Source organism: Pseudorca crassidens, chromosome 12 (genome assembly GCF_039906515.1).
Source record: "Pseudorca crassidens isolate mPseCra1 chromosome 12, mPseCra1.hap1, whole genome shotgun sequence".
NCBI classification, from domain to species: Eukaryota; Metazoa; Chordata; class Mammalia; order Artiodactyla; family Delphinidae; genus Pseudorca; species Pseudorca crassidens.
The window spans coordinates 68,949,288-68,966,977 of record NC_090307.1 but is presented as its reverse complement, the minus strand read 5'-3'; the positions used below and the strand labels follow the sequence as shown (position 1 = coordinate 68,966,977).

General features: G+C 53.4%; 1 protein-coding gene across 1 annotated transcript; it reads right to left on the bottom strand.

The window, feature by feature from the left end:
- Window positions 1–717: 717 nt before the first annotated feature.
- On the bottom strand, window positions 718–17,595 carry PES1 (pescadillo ribosomal biogenesis factor 1). Its single transcript, XM_067700248.1, has 15 exons — window positions 17,436–17,595; window positions 14,753–14,832; window positions 10,920–11,073; window positions 9,660–9,769; window positions 8,074–8,245; window positions 7,901–7,990; window positions 5,345–5,461; window positions 5,151–5,225; window positions 4,861–4,950; window positions 4,581–4,708; window positions 4,064–4,189; window positions 3,748–3,932; window positions 3,117–3,283; window positions 2,815–2,976; window positions 718–1,237 (listed from the first exon to the last, which is right to left on the bottom strand). The coding sequence occupies exons 1-15, from the start codon at window positions 17,457–17,459 to the stop codon at window positions 1,154–1,156; spliced, it is 1,764 nt and encodes a 587-aa protein (XP_067556349.1). The 5' UTR covers window positions 17,460–17,595; the 3' UTR covers window positions 718–1,153.
- Between the last annotated feature and the right edge of the window lie 95 nt (window positions 17,596–17,690).

Below are 17,690 nucleotides of genomic sequence, written 5' to 3'. Positions count from 1 at the left end.
AGTTCCAAACCCATACTTCCCCATCCTGTGCCCTGCTCCTGAGAGCACTCAGCCCACAGGAGCACCCTGGGGGGGCATTCAGAATCTCCCTGCCTGACCTGGGAGGGGTTGAGTGGCCCTGGCTCTGCCATGAGGCACCGGCAGTCCAGGCAAGGGCATGTCCCCTTGGGCCTCTGCAAGGGCACTGCCAGGGTCAAGTGGGAAGCTATAAGGATGGCCCAGCCAGGGTTACAAGTCCAGCTGCTGGCAAAGCCACATTGGGGGTCATTGGCAGCTCTGCCCATAAGCCCACAAGGTAAAGCTAGGTACCCTCAACTCAGGCCCCATAGATCCTTCAGACACTGGCTTTTACCTCCCACGCTGACTCCAGCAGGAAGTGATGACAATCACGGTTGGTGTTTGCTGAGTACTTTACCTACCAGACACCTGACACTAGTGACTCTCTGAAACATTATCAGTGAACCCTTCACACATGCCTGGGAGGAAGGCTCCAGAATTTCTACGCTTAGCTTACACGTGAGGAAGCATGTTCACAGAGGAAAAGTCTCTGGGCTGGAATGTGCACCTACCTTCTGGCACCCTTGGACCCCAAGGGATCCACAGGCAGCCAGAAAGCTCTGAGCAGTGACCGGCTCCTCTCAGTGAATACTGAGGGCTGGCCAACCTGGAGCACTAGGTGGCCCTTCTCCAACCCCAGAAAGGCTCACGAACACAGAATTCAACTGGCTGCAGAACTCCAGCCATTTAATAACAAATGCTTCCCCACCCTACCCCCCATCAGAGCACTGAGAAAATCGTGGGTCCAACCGTACGTGTGGGGGAGGGGATGCAGAAAGCCAGGGTGAATGGGAACAGTCAGTGAGGGGCTGGTCGGGTCCTGCCCCCTGTGTCGCTTGACCCCCGGGAGCATTGCGGGGTCAAGGAGAGGCAGAGGCCTCTCTGCCCAGCCACCAGCAGGGAACTCCATCCGAGCGAGGCTGGGGCTGTCCATGGGCCCAGCCAGAGATCTTGAGAGGAGGCCAGGGCCGGCAGAGGGAGGAGAAGGATGAAAACAGAAAAGACCCTGGTCTGTCACCAAGCCCAGGCCCTCTGGGTCCCTGTGCCAAGTCCAGCCTCCGGGAGCTGGCCTCACCCATGGCGAGGCTGCCGCCACTCACTCCGGCCTTGCCTTCTTGGCCTTCTTCTCAGACCTTACAGCCTTATCGTGGGCCTTCCGCTTTTCCACCAGTTTGTTGGCCTGTGAGGAAGAAGGGGAGGATTAAGCTGTGATGGGGGGAGGTCGGGGAAGGGGACTCCCCCTTCTGCCACTCAAGGCCACCCCTTAAAAGCAGAGCTTCCAGGAAAGCTAACAGGCAAATTACCAAGGGGAAAAAGCAACCCCCTCTGAAGAGCCTCAGGTGAGGAACCGTGCCTTCACCCCTGCCTTTATGACTCTGTGAAGTTATGGGCCCACAGCAAGTCAGGAGGATTGCAGGCTCCCAGAGCTGGAGGCAACTGCCCCACTGACCCCCTTCACCTGGGAAAGCCGGGGGCCATTCAAACCTTCACCAGGAGCTGCTAGGGTGGGGTCGACCTGGAACAGTCCTTCCCCGGGGCCATGTGGCACTATCTATTCCAAAACAGGTGGCCTTTCAACCTGGCAATTACACTCCTAAGATTTTACCCTGCAGAGACACTTGGAGGTAGGAAGAGAGGTGCTCAGGACTGTTCTCTGAGAACGACTATAAAAGGGAGACAACCTAATCCTGTCAGCAGGGAACAGGCCATGCACTGTATGATGCCACGGACAGTTCATGCTGTGGTTAAATAACAAACACACAGCAGAACAACCTACAGGCAGACCTCGGAGATATTGTGGGTTGGATTCCACCCACCACCCCAATAAAGCAAATACTGCAATAAAGGGAGTCACGCGAATTTTTTGGTTTCCCAGGGCATATAAAAGTTCTGTTTATGCTATGCTGTTGTCTGTTAAGTGGCAATAGCATTATGTCTAAAAACACCGTGTATATACGTTAATAAAAAATACGATACTGCTAAAAAAACCTAACCATCGTCTGAGCCTTCAGTGAATTATAGTCTTTTTGCAACAGTAACATCAAAGAACATTGATCACAAATCACCATGACAAATATAATAATAATGAAAAAGTCAGAAATATTGTGAGAATTACCATCACTGGTGACACAGAGACATGAAATGAGCAAATACTGGAAAAATGGTGCTAAACAGATTTGCTCAACACAGAGTTGCCACAAACCTTCCATCTGTAACAAACTCGTTATCTGTGAAGTGCAATAAAGCTAAGTGCCATAAAACCAGCTCTGCCTGTATGTGTAGCACAATGCCCCCCAAGTAACATCTGTGTTATCACATGCACAAAGAAACCTGGGGGGCTGTTACTACAGATCACCCCAAGGGCAAGACTGTGAGCCACTTCTGCGCCCATTACAAAGTTCTGGCATGCACAGAACTCTCTTAAAAATTTTTTTTCTTTTATATTGAGCATATGTGGCTCTGTGAATGAGAGGAAACAAAACAGAAGCTGAACCAAAACCTCCCACAGTCCTTCCAGCTTCACGCACTTCTGTGAAGTGCAGGCCCCGAGTCTGCTGCAGCAGCTCTGGCCCCCAATCCCAGCAGACTCAGAAACCACCGGGTGCAGGAAGGAGACTGACACCAAGATGCCCAAGGCAAGCAGACAACGTCAGAAAAATGCTAGAAAAGGGCCCAGAGACTGCCCGGGAGAGCCAGCCGGCCTCGAAGCTCAGCTGTGCGGCCCCAGCTGGAGCCTCAGGCGGCGGGGAGACTCACCTCGCGGATTTTTCGCCTCTTGCCAAACATGATCTTGTTGTAAAGGTACTTCTCCCGCTTCTTCATCATCATGATGGCCAGGCGCTTGGCCTCACTGTCCTCCTCCTGGGCCAGCCGCTGCTTATCCTCCAGCTTCACTGTGCCCACCATCACCTTGGGCTTCTGGGGACACAGGGGGGACACTTGTGGTTGCAGGTTGACCCCCACCCTCTACCTCCAGCCCCCTGGCTCCCACCCTTCTGGCACCAAGGTGGCCAGTGGGGCTGCTTCCCAGGCCGAGAACCCAATCAACTCCCTGGTACCTTCCCCTCCAGCCTCGGCTCCTCCGGGGCCGTCAGTCGGGCCTCTTCCTCCCTTTCCGAACCAGCCTCCTTGTCTTCTTCCTCCTCCTCTTCTTTTCCTCCCTCTTCATCACCATCACCTTCATCATCTTCCTCCTTATCCTCCTCTTCAGATTCATTCAAATTTCCTACAAACAGCCGAGGATTACGAACACCCGGGAGCCTGCTCTTCCCCTTGTGGCGTGAGAACTGGCGCCAAGCACCACCCTCTTTGGCACAGACGTTCCAAAGGCAGAGCAGGGCCATCCTGACCACAGGCCCTCTGGCACCTCCACCACAGGCCCAGCTGCCTTCAGAGCAAACTCCAGGCCCCCAACCCCTCAGCTCTGCTGCCTCGCGTGGAACTTCCAGACCATTCTGCTCAGTCACTCTGGACATCAAGGAACACTGGATTATAAGACACAAACGTTTCCTCCTCCTAAGCCACGTTACTCCGATGAGAGTTTAAAGGGCTTTGTACCCCTGCTGCCCTGTTCTCTGGAGCTTGCCACCTTTGTAGCCAAGAAGGGAAACAGCCAGGTGAAGCCCCTGGAGCCGAGGCCAGCCTGGAGGAGCCTGCCCACCCCGCCCTGCCCAGCTCCCTTTCACTCACCTGGGTGCTCTCCCCGCTGCAGGGCCAGCAACTTCTGCTTCTCAGGGGGCACATAATCGCCTTCCTTCTCTGACACGAAGGGCGAGAGGTGTGGAGGCAGCTGCACCCCGGGAAAGTAGTCTGCCACAGGGAGGAGGAGCCGGGCGTTCACGGAGTCAAACACCCACTGGGGCTGCACGTAGTACCTGCGCAGGGTGAGGGCAGAGAAAGCCGTGTTGCCACCCGAGACCCCACTGCATCTGCAGGGGCCTGGAGACAGACCTCCGCCCCCAGAAACCCAAACAGGCGGAGGAAGACGAGGGCCTTGGGGGCCTACCTGCCGATGACGGGGGTCTGTTGCCCAGGCCGGTCGACAATCTGGTGGGTGATGCCAGAGTCTGTGACGTCGTATGTGGCCCCAATGCACAGAGATTTGTCCCAGGACACGTTCCCTCCAAAACTCCTACAGGCACAGGGGGAGCCCATGAGGGTACTGAGGCATGAGATGCCCACCCTGGAACCCACTGGCCCACAAGCTCACGCTCCTAGGACACACCTGTCCCCTCCCCACCCCAGGAACCCCCCCTTCAATTGGCCGACGCCTCCAGTGCTGGCCCAGGGGAGACCTTCTGTCCTAAGCTGGTGAGGAAGTGATGCCAGCTGCCCTCTAATGGGTGCTTTCCACGTGCTTGGGGTGTGCTGAGTTTTCCACACCCATTTTGTTGAATCCTCACAACAGCCCTAAGCAGCGGATACTGACGCCAGCCCATTGTTACCGATGGGTGTCCAGGGCTGCGCTGTCTACGGCAGGACCCAGCCCAGTATGGCAGAGCCAGTGCCGTCAGGCTCCCCACCTGATGACAAAGGCCAGGGCCTCCCGGGGCACCTCACGGTTCAGGAAGAACTTCAGGCCCTCGAAGAGCTTCTTGTGCTTTTCCTGAGCCTCCAGCTCCTTCCTGCAGTCCTCCTGCGCCACCATCTCCTGCCGAGAAAAGGGGCTGCTCACACTATCAGGCCTGCTTGCACCCCACTGGAGGCAGAGGCTGGAGACGAGCCCCTCCCCAGCTTCCTTCTAAACCCCTCAGTCCGCCCGCCTCCCCAACCCCCGCTTCCAGAGGGCAGCGCAGTCCTCACCCCGTCAGCAGGAAACTCATCCACCTCGGCTTCCTCCTCCTCCGCAGGCACCACCACACGGGCCAGACTGGCACTGAGAGAGGCCAGTTTCTGTGGGAAAGCAGCAGGGTTTCAGGGATGCTGCTTGCGGGTGGGGAGGGGTAGCGCTGGCAGTTCTTGGCCGGGTATCAGCGGGTTTGGGTTCTGAGGGTAAGCCCTGAGACCACCTGTCTAGCCATGACCGCCTCCACCCCCAGGCCAGGAACCACCCTTCTGGGGGATGCAGGGCCAACGCTGGAAGCCTCTCTCACCTCCATAGAGCTCTCGGAGTCCAAAGCATAGGTGTCCTCGCTGGCCTTCGCTTCTGCATGAGCCTGACCCTCGAGCTGGGAGGCAAGGGGAAGGTCAGAGGAAGAGGATGCCCCTAGCCCCCACCTCCACGTGGGGAGAGAGGCCGTGGCCTCTGCCCGGTGAGGAGAAGGTGCTGGGCTGGGCCGGGGCCTACCTTGGGAGGGTAGTGCAGGTTAAGCGACTGGTAGAGGCGGAAGTTGACGAACCCCAGCAGGGTAGTGTAGAACTCGGTGAAGGTGGCCATGACCCTGTAGTCCACGTCTGTTGGGTGCTGGGGACACAGAGACGCATCAGCAGTGTCAGTGCAAAGATGGCACTGACAACCCATGTGGGGTGGGGGCTCCAGGTGCCCAAGGACCAGGAGCTCCTCCAGGGTGGCCCCGCCTTCGGAGCTCTGCCCCAGGAGAAGAGGCTGTGTGGCATGGCCCTACCCAGGAGCATTCTGGGCACCAGTGAGGCTCTGGACAAGGGTCCCAAGGCTTGTCCTGGAGACCAGTGCCAGATTCCCGTGCCATAAAGGGGATGCTAGGAGTGAGAAGAGGGAAGCCTTTGTCACGAGGTTCCCGGGACAGGCTGGTGCCCCCGCTCCCTGCCCCAGCTCTCCCCTTCACCCTGCAAGGCAGACTTCTGTTCTTGCAGAGGCCGCTCACGCCTGCTCCCTTAGCCATCCCGTAATTTCCATTTACTGTCTTTTCTGGGGCCAGCCCATGAGCACCTGGGGGCCTGGCTGGGAAAGGTGGCCCTGGATCAGCCCATCTGCCTGGGTGGGGGTAGTGGGCGGGCGGCACTCAGCACCTACGAGCCCTGGCAGGAGCCTTCGGACAGATACTCAGAATTCAGCAACCCTGCCTTGGGCCCGAGCCGGAGACAAAGGCACAACCCGAGGACCCAGGACAGGCTGGGCAGCTGCCTGGCGCAGCCCCAGGGAGCTCCTGAGAAATGCTGCCTGCTTGGGGCAAAAACACAGAGCAAGCGGGGGACACGGGAGGGCTCGTCTTAAACCTTGAGGAGTTGATAAAACAAAACAGGGCAAGGATCTGAGACCCAAACCAAAGTGCCTCGACCCTTGAGCAGCACTGCCTGGCATACCAGAGAGGCCAGGCCAGCCTGGCCAACTTCTGAGACCTGGACAGGGGGATACGCCAAGCGATGATGAAATCAGTAATGATTACAGCATCCCTTCTGTGCCTGTGCGCCTGTGACACTGAGCTGTTTCTACATCCTGCCAACAGGCAGTGACTGGGCTGTGGGGGTAAAGGGGCCAAGAGGTGCCCCACCTGTCCCCCACTGTTACCTCAGTCCTTCCATGAGCATCCACCAGGGCCTTCGACGGGCCTGCGAGCACGTGAGCGGTGACTGCCCCACAGCACAGCAGCCCCCTGGGCCCTGCTACCTGCCTGGGTCCTGCTGCCAGGAGCCCAGCACTGGCTGCACAGGGGCCCCAACTATGACCCAGGGCTGGTCCCCCATCCTCTTGCTGAGAGGAAGCAGTGGCAGTGAGCTGGCCAGAGAGGAAGGAGGAAGGGGTGGCCCGTGCCCTCCCCCGTTCCTCCAGGGCCAGCTGTGTGGAGGCCGGCCTCCACAGGGCCCTATTCACCACTGGCAGTACAGACAAAGACCAGTCTGAGCAGTGAGGGGGTGGGACATCAGAGAGAAGGAAGGAGAGGGAGGGGCAGAGAGGAAGGAGGGAAGGCAGGGCAGAGAAGGCAGGAAGGACAGAGGAGAGGAGGGACAGAGAGGGGAAGAAGGAAGAGCACAGACCTGCACACACACCTGCCCCCAGGGAGTGGGCACAGGGACTGCTGAGGGCTGAGCACCTCTCACCCACAAAGACCACAGGCTGCCACCAATTGTCACTGCTGCTCTGCACTCAGCGGGGGTTCCAGCCTGTGGCCCCCAGCCCAGAGTAATCAGCAGTGGCCCAGGGGACCCAGACCACCAGCCCCCGCTGCCTGGCCAGCAAACCTGCCGTCCAGCTGAGTCTCCACTGAAGGCACCAGTTCTCACTCAAGGCACAAGCAGGAAGCAAGGCCAAATGCAGGCCCACAGCAGGATAAGTCAGGCGCCAAGCCTGAGACCCTGTGGGAGACTAGAGGCTAACAACCCCCATACGGAGGCCAAATCAAGATTTCTCTCGACGGATCCTGCCAAAAATTCTCACAGTCTTAAAAAGAAAGATGAGTAAGAAATAGTGCCAGTAATAAGTAGTACTCCTCTTGTGCTCATCCTCCCCAATCTCACACAGTCCCCAGTTCTGGGTGGGGCACAGGAGTGGGGGTGGCAGAGCGGGGTGAGCACCTAGCAGGTTGGAGGGCAGGGCCGTGTACACAGGCAGTGCTCGGCCCCGGTGGCCGCTCACTGTTGGTTCTGCAACCCCCGAGGGCCAAGCACCAGGCACTTTTAAAGCTTTTTTCCCTCAAATCCTCACAACAAGGCTTAGAAGGTGGAAGCATGTTATTAACTGGGCACAGAGAGGTAAGGGAACACGTCCAAGGTCAACCAGCTAGAAGGTACTGGAGTCAGGCTGGCTCGGGCTCTTGTTACAATTCTGTACCACACACCCCCCCGCCACTGCCCTGTCTGGCACTCAGGAACCCAGCTGGTTCTGCAGGACAGGAAGAGCCCCCCTTCACCCACACCATTATCTCTGTCTAGGAAGCAGAGAGGGAGCAACGGTCCCTGCACAACCCTTCCCTGTGGGCACACTCACATCGTGGGAGAAGGTGTAGGGCGTGATCCACACGATGGGCTGGCCCAGCACCTCGGCCTGGTAGTAAATGCCTTTGATGGACAGGAAGACCTGCGGTGGAGCGGGGACAGCGTGGTGAGGACATGGGGGTGCGGGGCGGGGGGCTGGGCCCCACTGGGTGGCCCCGGGCTCACCTTGCGCAGGGCACGGGCGGCGATGACGTAGTGCATGAACTCCACGGCCAGCCGGTGGCACAGCTGGATGGTGTGCACGTGGCACTTGCCGGTCCGTGGGAAGGTGGAGAAGAGGAAGCACATGGAGAGGGCGTCGTCCAGGTCCCGCAGGGCATCTATGAACGTGGGGTACCTGCGTGGCCAGGAGGGTGGCGCTCGTAGGGTCGCACAGCCTGGGCTCTGAGGGGCCCCTGAACTCGTTGCCCCACCCCAGGCCCTGCCACCGCCATCTCCTGAACAGGGAGCTGGGCAACGCCCTGGGGCCTGGCAGCGCCAACCTCCCCACAGCTTCCGGAGGAACACGGAACCAGGATGTGCCCACTTGGCTCTGAGGTCAGAGAAATATGAGTCAGGAGGGGCCAGCCAGGTCTTCAGACACAGAGCAAAACAGAAGAAAGGTCTGCAGGGACCTCTCAGAACAAGAGAGGCACTTGGTTTCCTGGTTCAGAGGCCAAAGACTCAATCAGCCCCCTCTTGTGCCTCGAAGTTTCCTCGCTCTGCACCTCACAGACAAACCCAACAACCCGGGCCTTTCCTAGAAACGGCACTGGCCATTCTTTCTTAAGCAAGGGCTGAGGAGAAGGAGGTGACGCAGAATGGGAATGCCACCATACTGCCATCTAGTGTGCACATGAATCCAGACACTTGCTTTTTTCTTGCGCATTTTTTTTTTTTCATTTGTTCCACAGGACAGCTGTGTCACACGCGTCATCTCTCTGTTAGAGGAGGACCTGCTCGGAGCAGGAGCAGTTCGCGGACTGCCCAGCTCATGGCCACGGGCTGGGGTGAGAACACCTGCTGTCGAGCTCCCAGGCCAAGGCTGTTGCCCTGCTAGCCCATGGCTGGCCCGACTCAACGAAGCCAAGTCCATCCAGCCTGGAGCTAAGTGTTCCCAGGGCCAACAGCCACCAAGAGAAGGCAGACATTCAGTTAGCCCAGAGTTTCTGCACCTTACCACCACTGACATTGTGGGCCAGGTTGTCCCATGTCGTGGGGGCTGTCCTGTGCACTACAGGGTGCTGAGCAGCATCCCTGGCCTCTACTAATTAAATACTAGTAGACCCCCTGCCATCCAAGTCAGGAGAAGCAGAAGTGCCTCCAGACATTGCCAAGTGTTCCCACTGATTTAGTCAACGAATGACGGGGACTGCTGAGAAGGATGGGCAAGAAACAGTTGAGATCAGAGGTGTCCAGTCACGTCTTCCAGGACTGACCATGCACCCCATGCATACCCCCAGGACTCCGGCTCTCTCTCACCACAGGGCGTTTGCACTTGCTGTTTGCTCTGCCTGAACCATGCCTCTCCTGGCTGGCTCAACTGTCTCCCCCCAGAGACCTCCTTTGACAAGGCTGTAACTAACATGCGTCCTCCAGCTCCCTTCCTGGAGAGCATCCCTCGTGGCACTCGTGTGGACTTGCAACCATTAGAACAACTTGGCAGTTTGTTTTCTGGTCTGCCTCCTCCAACAGGACGCCAGCTCTGTGAGCAGGGTCTCGGCCCCGTTCCCCACTGTACCCCCAGCACCAGGTCAGAACCCCCGGCTCACCGCTCCTTGACGATGTGGTCGAGCTTGTAGTTGGGCTTGTTGTCCTTCAGCCGCTCCACCGTGTTCCACTCACTCTTCCCATAGGCCTTCCGCAGCTTCCGGACGAACACCTGGGAGAGAGGAGGAGACCGCTGATGTGGGGCCAACGGCTCCCGTACACCCCTTCCGTGGAGGAGGGATGCTCGGGGCAGGAGGGCTCTCCGACCACGGCTGTCTGCCGGCACGATCTGCCCCCTCAGCCCGGGGTTTGCACAACAGCCACCTTCACAGAGCAGCGAACCTGACCCAGACTGACGACAGAGCCACCCCACTGCATCCCGCTGACAGATGAACAGGGATAAGCATTCAGACGGGCTGACTCCGCATGTTTACGTGAAAGTATAACGTTTTCAGCCCTATTTTCCAACTGAGAAGTGAGACAGACCAGGGCCAGGAGGCTGGGCCAGAAACACCAGTCCGCATGTGTGTGAAACGAGCCTCGGGCCCACATGTGGGGCTGGGCCACACGAGAAAATGCAGTTGAGGCCAATGGTGGCCCCAGAAAGTCCTCTAAACTGACCAACTGCCTCCCCCGAGCACTTCTTCAGAGGCTCAGAGGCCACCTGCGCTGAGACTGTAAACAGCAGCTCTGAGACAGCCAGTCCCACAAGGGGCCCAGTTCCAATGCAATGAGCTGGGGTGTCTGGAAAACCCAGCAGCAGGACAGGTCCAGCCGCCCACCTCGGCCAGCTCTGGCGAGAGGGCTACCAGCAGGTGTACCCCACAGCCTGGCCCTGCTGCTCGGCAAAGGCTACAGTAACAGCAGTCTACTTTCAATTATTTGCATTTGGTATAATTAAGTTTCTTCTTTCCCTGCAGTATTTAAGCATTTAATCGTTTCTATTTGAGGAATGAAAAGCTTGGTCTCCTGGGAACAATTCCAGAAAGAACCTGAATAGGAGTGGTTTATTTGGGCAGAAAACACACCAGAGAGCCCCTGAAAGACCACAATCTTTGCCTCAGAGGCAATACATTTACCCTTCTCCAAAAGAACCAGGGGAAAAGTATGACAGGTAATGCATTAATCATTGGTCAGGTTCTATGTAAATGATTTCCACACCTAAGATCTCAGTCAATCCCCCTGACACCCTTTTGAGGTAGAATTACCTCACCCTATGTACAGGCTTGCTCAGAGATCAAACGATTTGCCCAAGGTCAGTGTTAGTGGGTCTGCATAGAGCTGGGAAGGGCCCCATCCAGACCCTAGAGCCCAGGCCTCACCTTGTACTCCCGGAACTTGTTGACAATGGGTTCATGGAGGAGGAATCTGATGTCTTTGATAAGGTAAAAGGTTCGGGCTGCCGTGGAGCCCTTGTTGACCTTCTTCTTGTGTTTGGGTTCATGGGGATAAATGCCCTTCAGGATGCACAGCCGCCTGGAAGACAAAGGCCACTCCTTCTATCAGCAAACGTGCTGAGCACTGGGCACGCTGGGCCTGGAAAACTGCAGTGAACAGAGAACACAGGAGCCCTGCCCTTTGGAAAACTCACTTTCTAGTGCAGGAGTCCGACAGTGACAAGTTCCCGACAAACATAGTGCAGACAGTCCCAAGCACCAGAAAGGAAACAATCAGGATATTGACAGGGGCCAACTGGTAGGTACCTCTTTTAGCAAGGAGAGTCAGGAAAGGCCTTGCTGACAAATCAACATTTCAGCCACATGGAGGTATACCTCATTTTATTGAATTTCACTTTATTGCACTTTGCAGGTAATTGCATTTTCTTTTTTTTTTTTTTAAACAAATTGAAGGTTTGTGCAACCCTGCATTGAGCAAGTCTATCGGCGCCATTTTTCCAACATTTGCTCACCTTCATGTCTCTGTGTCACATTTTTGGAATTCTCACAATATTTCCAAACTATTTCATCATTATTATATGTTATAGCGATCTGTGATCAGTGATCTTTGATGTTGCTATTGTAATCATTTTGGGGGCACCACGAATAGCACCCATACAAGATGGTGAACTTCATCAATAAATGTTGTGTGTGTTCTGACTGCTCCACCCGACCTGCCATTCCCCAGTCTCTCTCCCTCTACTCAGGCCTCTCTACTCCCTGGGACACAATATTGATATGAGGTCAACAAATAACCCTACAGTGGCCTCTAAGTGTTCAAGTGAAAGGAAGAGTCCCACATCTCTCACTTTAAATCAAAAGCTAGAAATGATTAAGCTTAGTGAGGAAGGCATGGTGAAAGCCAAGACAGGTCGAAAGCTAGGTTTCTTGCACCGCAGCCAGCCAAGTTGTGAATGCAAAGGAAAAGCCCTTGAAGGAAATTAAAAGAGCTACTCCCGTGAACACATAAACGATAAGAAAGCAAAACAGCCTTATTGCTAATATAAAGTTTTAGTGGTCTGGACAGAAGATCAAACCAGCCACAACATTCCCTTAAGCCAAAGCTTAATCCAGAGCAAGACTCTAACTCTCTTCAATTCTATGAAGGCTGACAGAAGTAAGGAAGCTGCAGGATGAACTCTGAAGCTAGCAGAGGATGGTTCATGAGCTTTAAGGAAAGAAGCAATCTCCAGGACATGAAAGTACAAGGTGAGGCAGCAAGTGCTGATGTAGAAGCTGAAGCAAGTTATCCAGATCTAGTTAAGATAATGAACTAAACAACAGATTTTCGATGTTGATGAAACAGCCTTATATTAGAAGAAGATGCCTTCTAGCACTTTCCTAGCTAGAGAGAAGTCAATGCCTGGCTTCAAAATTTCAAAGGACAGGCTGACTCTCTTGTTATGGGATAACACAGCTGGTGACTTTAAGGTGAAGCCAATGCTCATTCACCATTCTGAAAATCCTGGGGCCCTTAAGAATTATGCTAAAATCTACTCTGCCTGTGCTCTATAAATGGAACAACAAAGCCTGGATAACAGCACATCTGTTTACAAAAAACAACGTCAGGGGCTTCCCTGGTGGTGCAGTGGTTAAGAATCCACCTGCCGATGCAGGGGACACGGGTTCGAGCCCTGGTCCAGGAAGATCCCACGTGCCATGGAGCAACTAAGTCCATGCGCCACCAACTACTGAGCCTGCGCTCTAGAGCCCGTGAGCCACAACTACTGAAGCCCGTGCACCTAGAGTCCGTGCTCCGCAACAAGAGAAACCACCGCAATGAGACGCCCACACACTGCAATAAAGAGTAGCCCCTGCTCGCCACAACTAGAGAAAGCATGAGCAGCAATGAAGACCCAAAGCAGCCAAAAATAAATAATAAATTTAAAAAAACAAAACAAAAAACATGGTCAATGACTATTTTAAGCCCACCCTGGAGACCTACTGCTCAGAAAAAAGTTTTTTGTTTTTTCAAAATATTACTGCTCATTGACAATGCACCTGGTCACCCAAGAGCTCTGATGGAGATGTACAATGAGATTAATGTTGTTTTCATGCCTGCTAACAAAACATCCATTATGCAGCCAATGGATCAAGGACTAATTCTGACTTTCAGGTCTTATTAAGAAATACATTTCATAAGGCTATAGCCACCATAGACAGTGATTCCTCTGATGGATCTGGGCAAAGTAAATTGAAAACCTTCTGGAAAGGATTTACCCTTCTAGATGCCGTTAAGAATTTTCGTGATTCAGAAGAGATAAAAATATCAACATTAACAGGAGTTTGGAAGAAGTTGCTTCCAACCCTCATGGATGACTTTGAGGGGTTCAAGACTTCAGTGGAGGAAGTAACTGCAGATGTGGTGGAAACAGCAAGAGAACTAGAATTAGAAGTGGACCCTGAAGATGTGACTGGATTGCTGCCATCTCATGATAAAACTTTAACAGATGAGGAGTACTTCTTATAAATGAGTGAAGACAGCGGTTTCTTGAGATGGAATCTACTGTGGAAATTGCTGAAATGACAACAAAGGATTTAGAATATTACATAAATTTAGTTGATAAAACAGCAGCAGAGTCTGACAGGATCGACTCCAATTCTGACAGAAGTTCTACTGTGGGTAAAATGCTGTCAAACAGCACTGTGTGCTACAGAGAAATGATTCACTAAAGGAAGAGTCAATCAATGTGGCAAACCTCACTGTGGTCTTATTTTAAGAAACTGTCACAGGGCTTCCCTGGTGGTGCACTGGTTGAGAGTCCGCCTGCCGATGCAGGGGACACGGGTTCGTGCCGGGGTCCGGGAAGATCCCACATGCCGTGGAGCGGCTAGGCCCGTGAGCCATGGCTGCTGAGCCTGTGCGTCCGGAGCCTGTGCTCCGCAACGGGAGGGGTCACAACAGTGAGAGGCCCGCGTACCGCAAAAAAAAAAAAAAAAAAAAGAAACTGTCACAGCCAGCCCAGCCTTCAGCAACCACCTCCTTGATCAGTCGGCAGCCGTCAACATCGAGGCAAGACCCTCCACCAGCAAAAAGCTTACCACTCACTGAATGCTCAGATAATGATTAGCATTTTTTAGCAATGAAGTATTTTAAATTAATGCATGTTCATTTCTTTTAGACATAAAACTACTGCACACTTAACAGACTACAGTAGAGTGTAAATGTAACTTTAATATGCACTGGGAAACCGCTTCATTGTGATATTCATTTTATTGCAATGGTGTGAATCTGAATCCACAATATCTCCAAGGTCTGCCTATAAAGGGCAGAGGGAAGAGAATCTTAAGAAGGACAGCGGCTGTAAGAGTGGGAAGTGCTGGGTGCATTTGGAAGATGAAAAGTGAGCCAGGCAGCAGGACGCAGGCTGTGGAAGAGTCTGGACTGGACTCTCCAAGGAGCTGAGAACCACAAGCTGCAGGATCAGGGGTCACTACTGCCAGAAGGGAGAGGATGGGTGACAAAGACCCAGATAAGAGAGCAGCAGTGCATTGCACCAGTGGGCCCATTTTGATGACTCAGGGTGACACGACCCAGTTCTCCAGCTTCCCTGTGGACCACACCTGGCAAAGCACAGCTCACTAAAGCAAAGCCAGGCAAGAAAGAGAAGGAATAGCAGAATCCCAGACAGAGTTTGCAGCAGTGCAGTTAAGAGAGGGATGTGGCTGAGTTTTCACTGGCCAGGCACCCGAAGTCCCCCTCTCCTCTCCAACCTCACCTGAAGTCGGCCAGGCTCAGTTGCAGCTTCTTCCGGGCTTTGTTTCGGGTGATGTAGTTAGTAGCAGCGCCTCGTTCATACTTGGGGAGGATAAAATCAATTCTCCATTAGCAATGATTACAATGACGGAGAGCAACCTCTGGACATTGCTCATGCAAGAGGCGACTATTACTCTGGATAAATGGCCAAGAGGCTGTGGGGACGGAGCGCTCCTGCACTGTCCCTGCAGTTGTCAGCACAGAGGAGGACACACACATCTGCACGATGCAGGACCATGAGGTTGCTGTGGATCAGGTGCTATGCCAAGCACTTAGTAATGGCTGTAAGTACTGACCATTATGATTACTGATTTGCACACATTATTCATTTAATCCCCACAACACTGTGAGGTGGGTGCCATTAAAATTCTCATTTCACAAGGGAGGAAAACAGGCTCAGTAAAATAACCTGCCCAGGTCACATAGCTTTTTAAGAGCTGGGGCTGGATTCAGACCTAGGTCCAAGTCCAGAACCTGAGTGCCTCATCCACTAAGCCAGTGTTCTCAACTTCTTTTTCATTATAACCACCCCTCCACCACCAGAGGCCTTTTTAGACCTTTTCTCCCCTTTAATCACCCTCTCTCACAGCCCCATAAAATGTTAATACCACAGGTACACTGTAGATGTTTCTGTAATGTGGTCCTTCTGAGGGCTACACATCATTGTAATGTCTAAGATGTCCCCCAACCAATTTCTGTTCCCTTCGGCATGACACCATCCAGTTGAAAATGCACACTCTAAGCCACACAGCCTCTCTCCTTCCTCATTCATTCAACAGACAATCACAAGACCTCCACTATGTTCCAAGTGTTTAGCTAGATGCTAGGAGGTAATAAAGACAAAAGGCCTGGTCTCTACCTGCACCCAAAGAGCATGTTGTGTTGTGCAACCATCTGGACATCTGTGGTGCTAAGACGCTGCCTCACACTCACACGTCTGTATCCCTGATAGAGCAGCAGTGCACTGTACCAGCTCCCTGCAATGCTAACCAAGCACGTCCTTCCCAAACGAGGTCTTCCTCTGGATTAAGACAGCATAGGTCTCAATGGCCAGGTCCAGCTCTAAAGGGACAAACCTGTAGCCTTCTGAGGGGTATGTTTATGAATAATCCCACAGTCACGAAACATGCCCTTCATTCATTCTTCCCTTTAGACATTGTCTACTGGGGATCAGGCCCGCGCCAAGTTCTGAGGGTACAAAGATGACTTTTAGACTGTCTTAGGGAAGTTGCTTTCATTCTTTCATTAAAATTGTTTTCTATTGCCCTACACTGTCACCATTCTTATTCTTTCAAACATTAAGGGGATAATTAAAGTCAACTGGGGTGACTTTACTCCCTGGATGTATGGCGGTGTATTCAGCATTTTGGGCTGTTAGATGCTATTGGCACCTAGGGGGTAAGAGGCCAGGAATGCTGCTAAACATCCCACAACTCACAGGACAACCCTCCCCACAACAGTTATCTGGCTCAAAATGTCAAAACGGTTGTGAAAGCCTGCTTTAAAAACTGTCATGATTTGTTGGGACTTCCCTGGTGGTCCAGTGGTTAGGACTCCGAGCTTCCATTGAACGGGGCCCGGGTTCCATCCCGCAAGACGCTGGGCGTGGCCAAAACAAAACAAACAAACAACAACGACAAAAACTGTCATGATTTGTTTACATATCTGCACCTGTACCTCAAAGTCAGGTTTTCAATGTTACATCTTTGTAGTTCCAATCACTAGCACTTAGCTCAACAGCTGGATTAAAAACAGATTGGCAGCAGGAACTTTCCAGCTGACAGAAACAATCGAGGCAACTACATCTTCCTCATCCTCATCCCCATCCCCTCTCTAATCTCTTCATGCCATCAAGGTGATTCTCCATACAGCAACAAGAACAACTCCTTGAAAAACAGATATTACTCCCCCTTCAATTGATTCTTACTGCTTTTTGAATAAAATCAGTCTCCTCACTGTGCCTGACAGGCCTTGCGTGACCTGGTCCCTGTCCAACCGCAACTTCACCAGATGCCACTCTCCTCTTGGTTTACTATACCCCAGCCAAGCTGATATCCTTTAATTCCTTGCACACAGCAAGTCTTTTCCACCCGAAGGCCTTGGCACTTAGTTTCCGCTGCCAGGCTTGTTTGTGATCGTTCTATTTGGTTATTTACTTTAGTGTCCAGCTTCCCCACTAGAAAGTGAGCTCCACGAATGCAGGGACCACAACTAGTTGATTATATCTCCCATCCCCAATGTCCAGGACAAAGCCTGATTCAGCAGAAAAGGGAGTCACAAGTTTTAGAGATGATGAGCTCGAAATAATGGTGAGCTCTACGTAATGTTCATCACTTTCAGTAAAGTTATCCTCCGGCTCGGCCTGTTTTGGGGTGCAGCTCTGCTTGGTAACCTCAACGCTCTTTCACAGCTCTACTCCAGGGTTCTTTCCCCTATTTTACAGAACAAGTACTGCCGTCCTCGCCCACCCTCGAACCCCTTCTGCCTGCTGTCTCCTGTCGCGTTGATCCCAGCCGCTTCTGCACCCACGAGGATCCAAGGCCGGAGAAAGGCGCAGTCCCCGGGCTCCATCGCTCCCGTCTCCTACCTCCTGAGGCACCCCCGTCCCCCCTGCCCCAGACCCGCCCTGGCCTCTCGCCCATCACCTTCTTCTTCTCCAGGCCTCCCATGGCTCCACGCTGAAGAATCTACAAGCACCGCGTAGACACCACCAGTTCCTCTCGCACTTGCCCTGCCTAGGGCCCCGAGGCCCCCGAGCCGCCGGCCTGCGCGTGCTGTCCAAGGAGGTGCCTGAGCGAGTCTACTGAAAGATGGAATTTTTCTCCTGGAGATTAAAACTAAATCCTCTGAAAAAAAATCGCTAAGACATATCTTTTGGGCTCTTTCTCATCGGTGAGCCT

What these genes read in the sequence shown, in the direction of transcription:
- PES1 (XM_067700248.1), bottom strand. Translation starts at nt 17,459, where the DNA reads ATGGGAGGCCTGGAGAAGAAGAAG. An exon ending in ACCTGCACTACCCTCCCAAG is followed by an intron (nt 5,226 to 5,344) that starts GTAGGCCCCGGC and finishes CTTGCCTCCCAG; the next exon opens with CTCGAGGGTCAGGCTCATGC. An exon ending in ATGAGTTTCCTGCTGACGGG is followed by an intron (nt 4,709 to 4,860) that starts GTGAGGACTGCG and finishes TTTTCTCGGCAG; the next exon opens with GAGATGGTGGCGCAGGAGGA.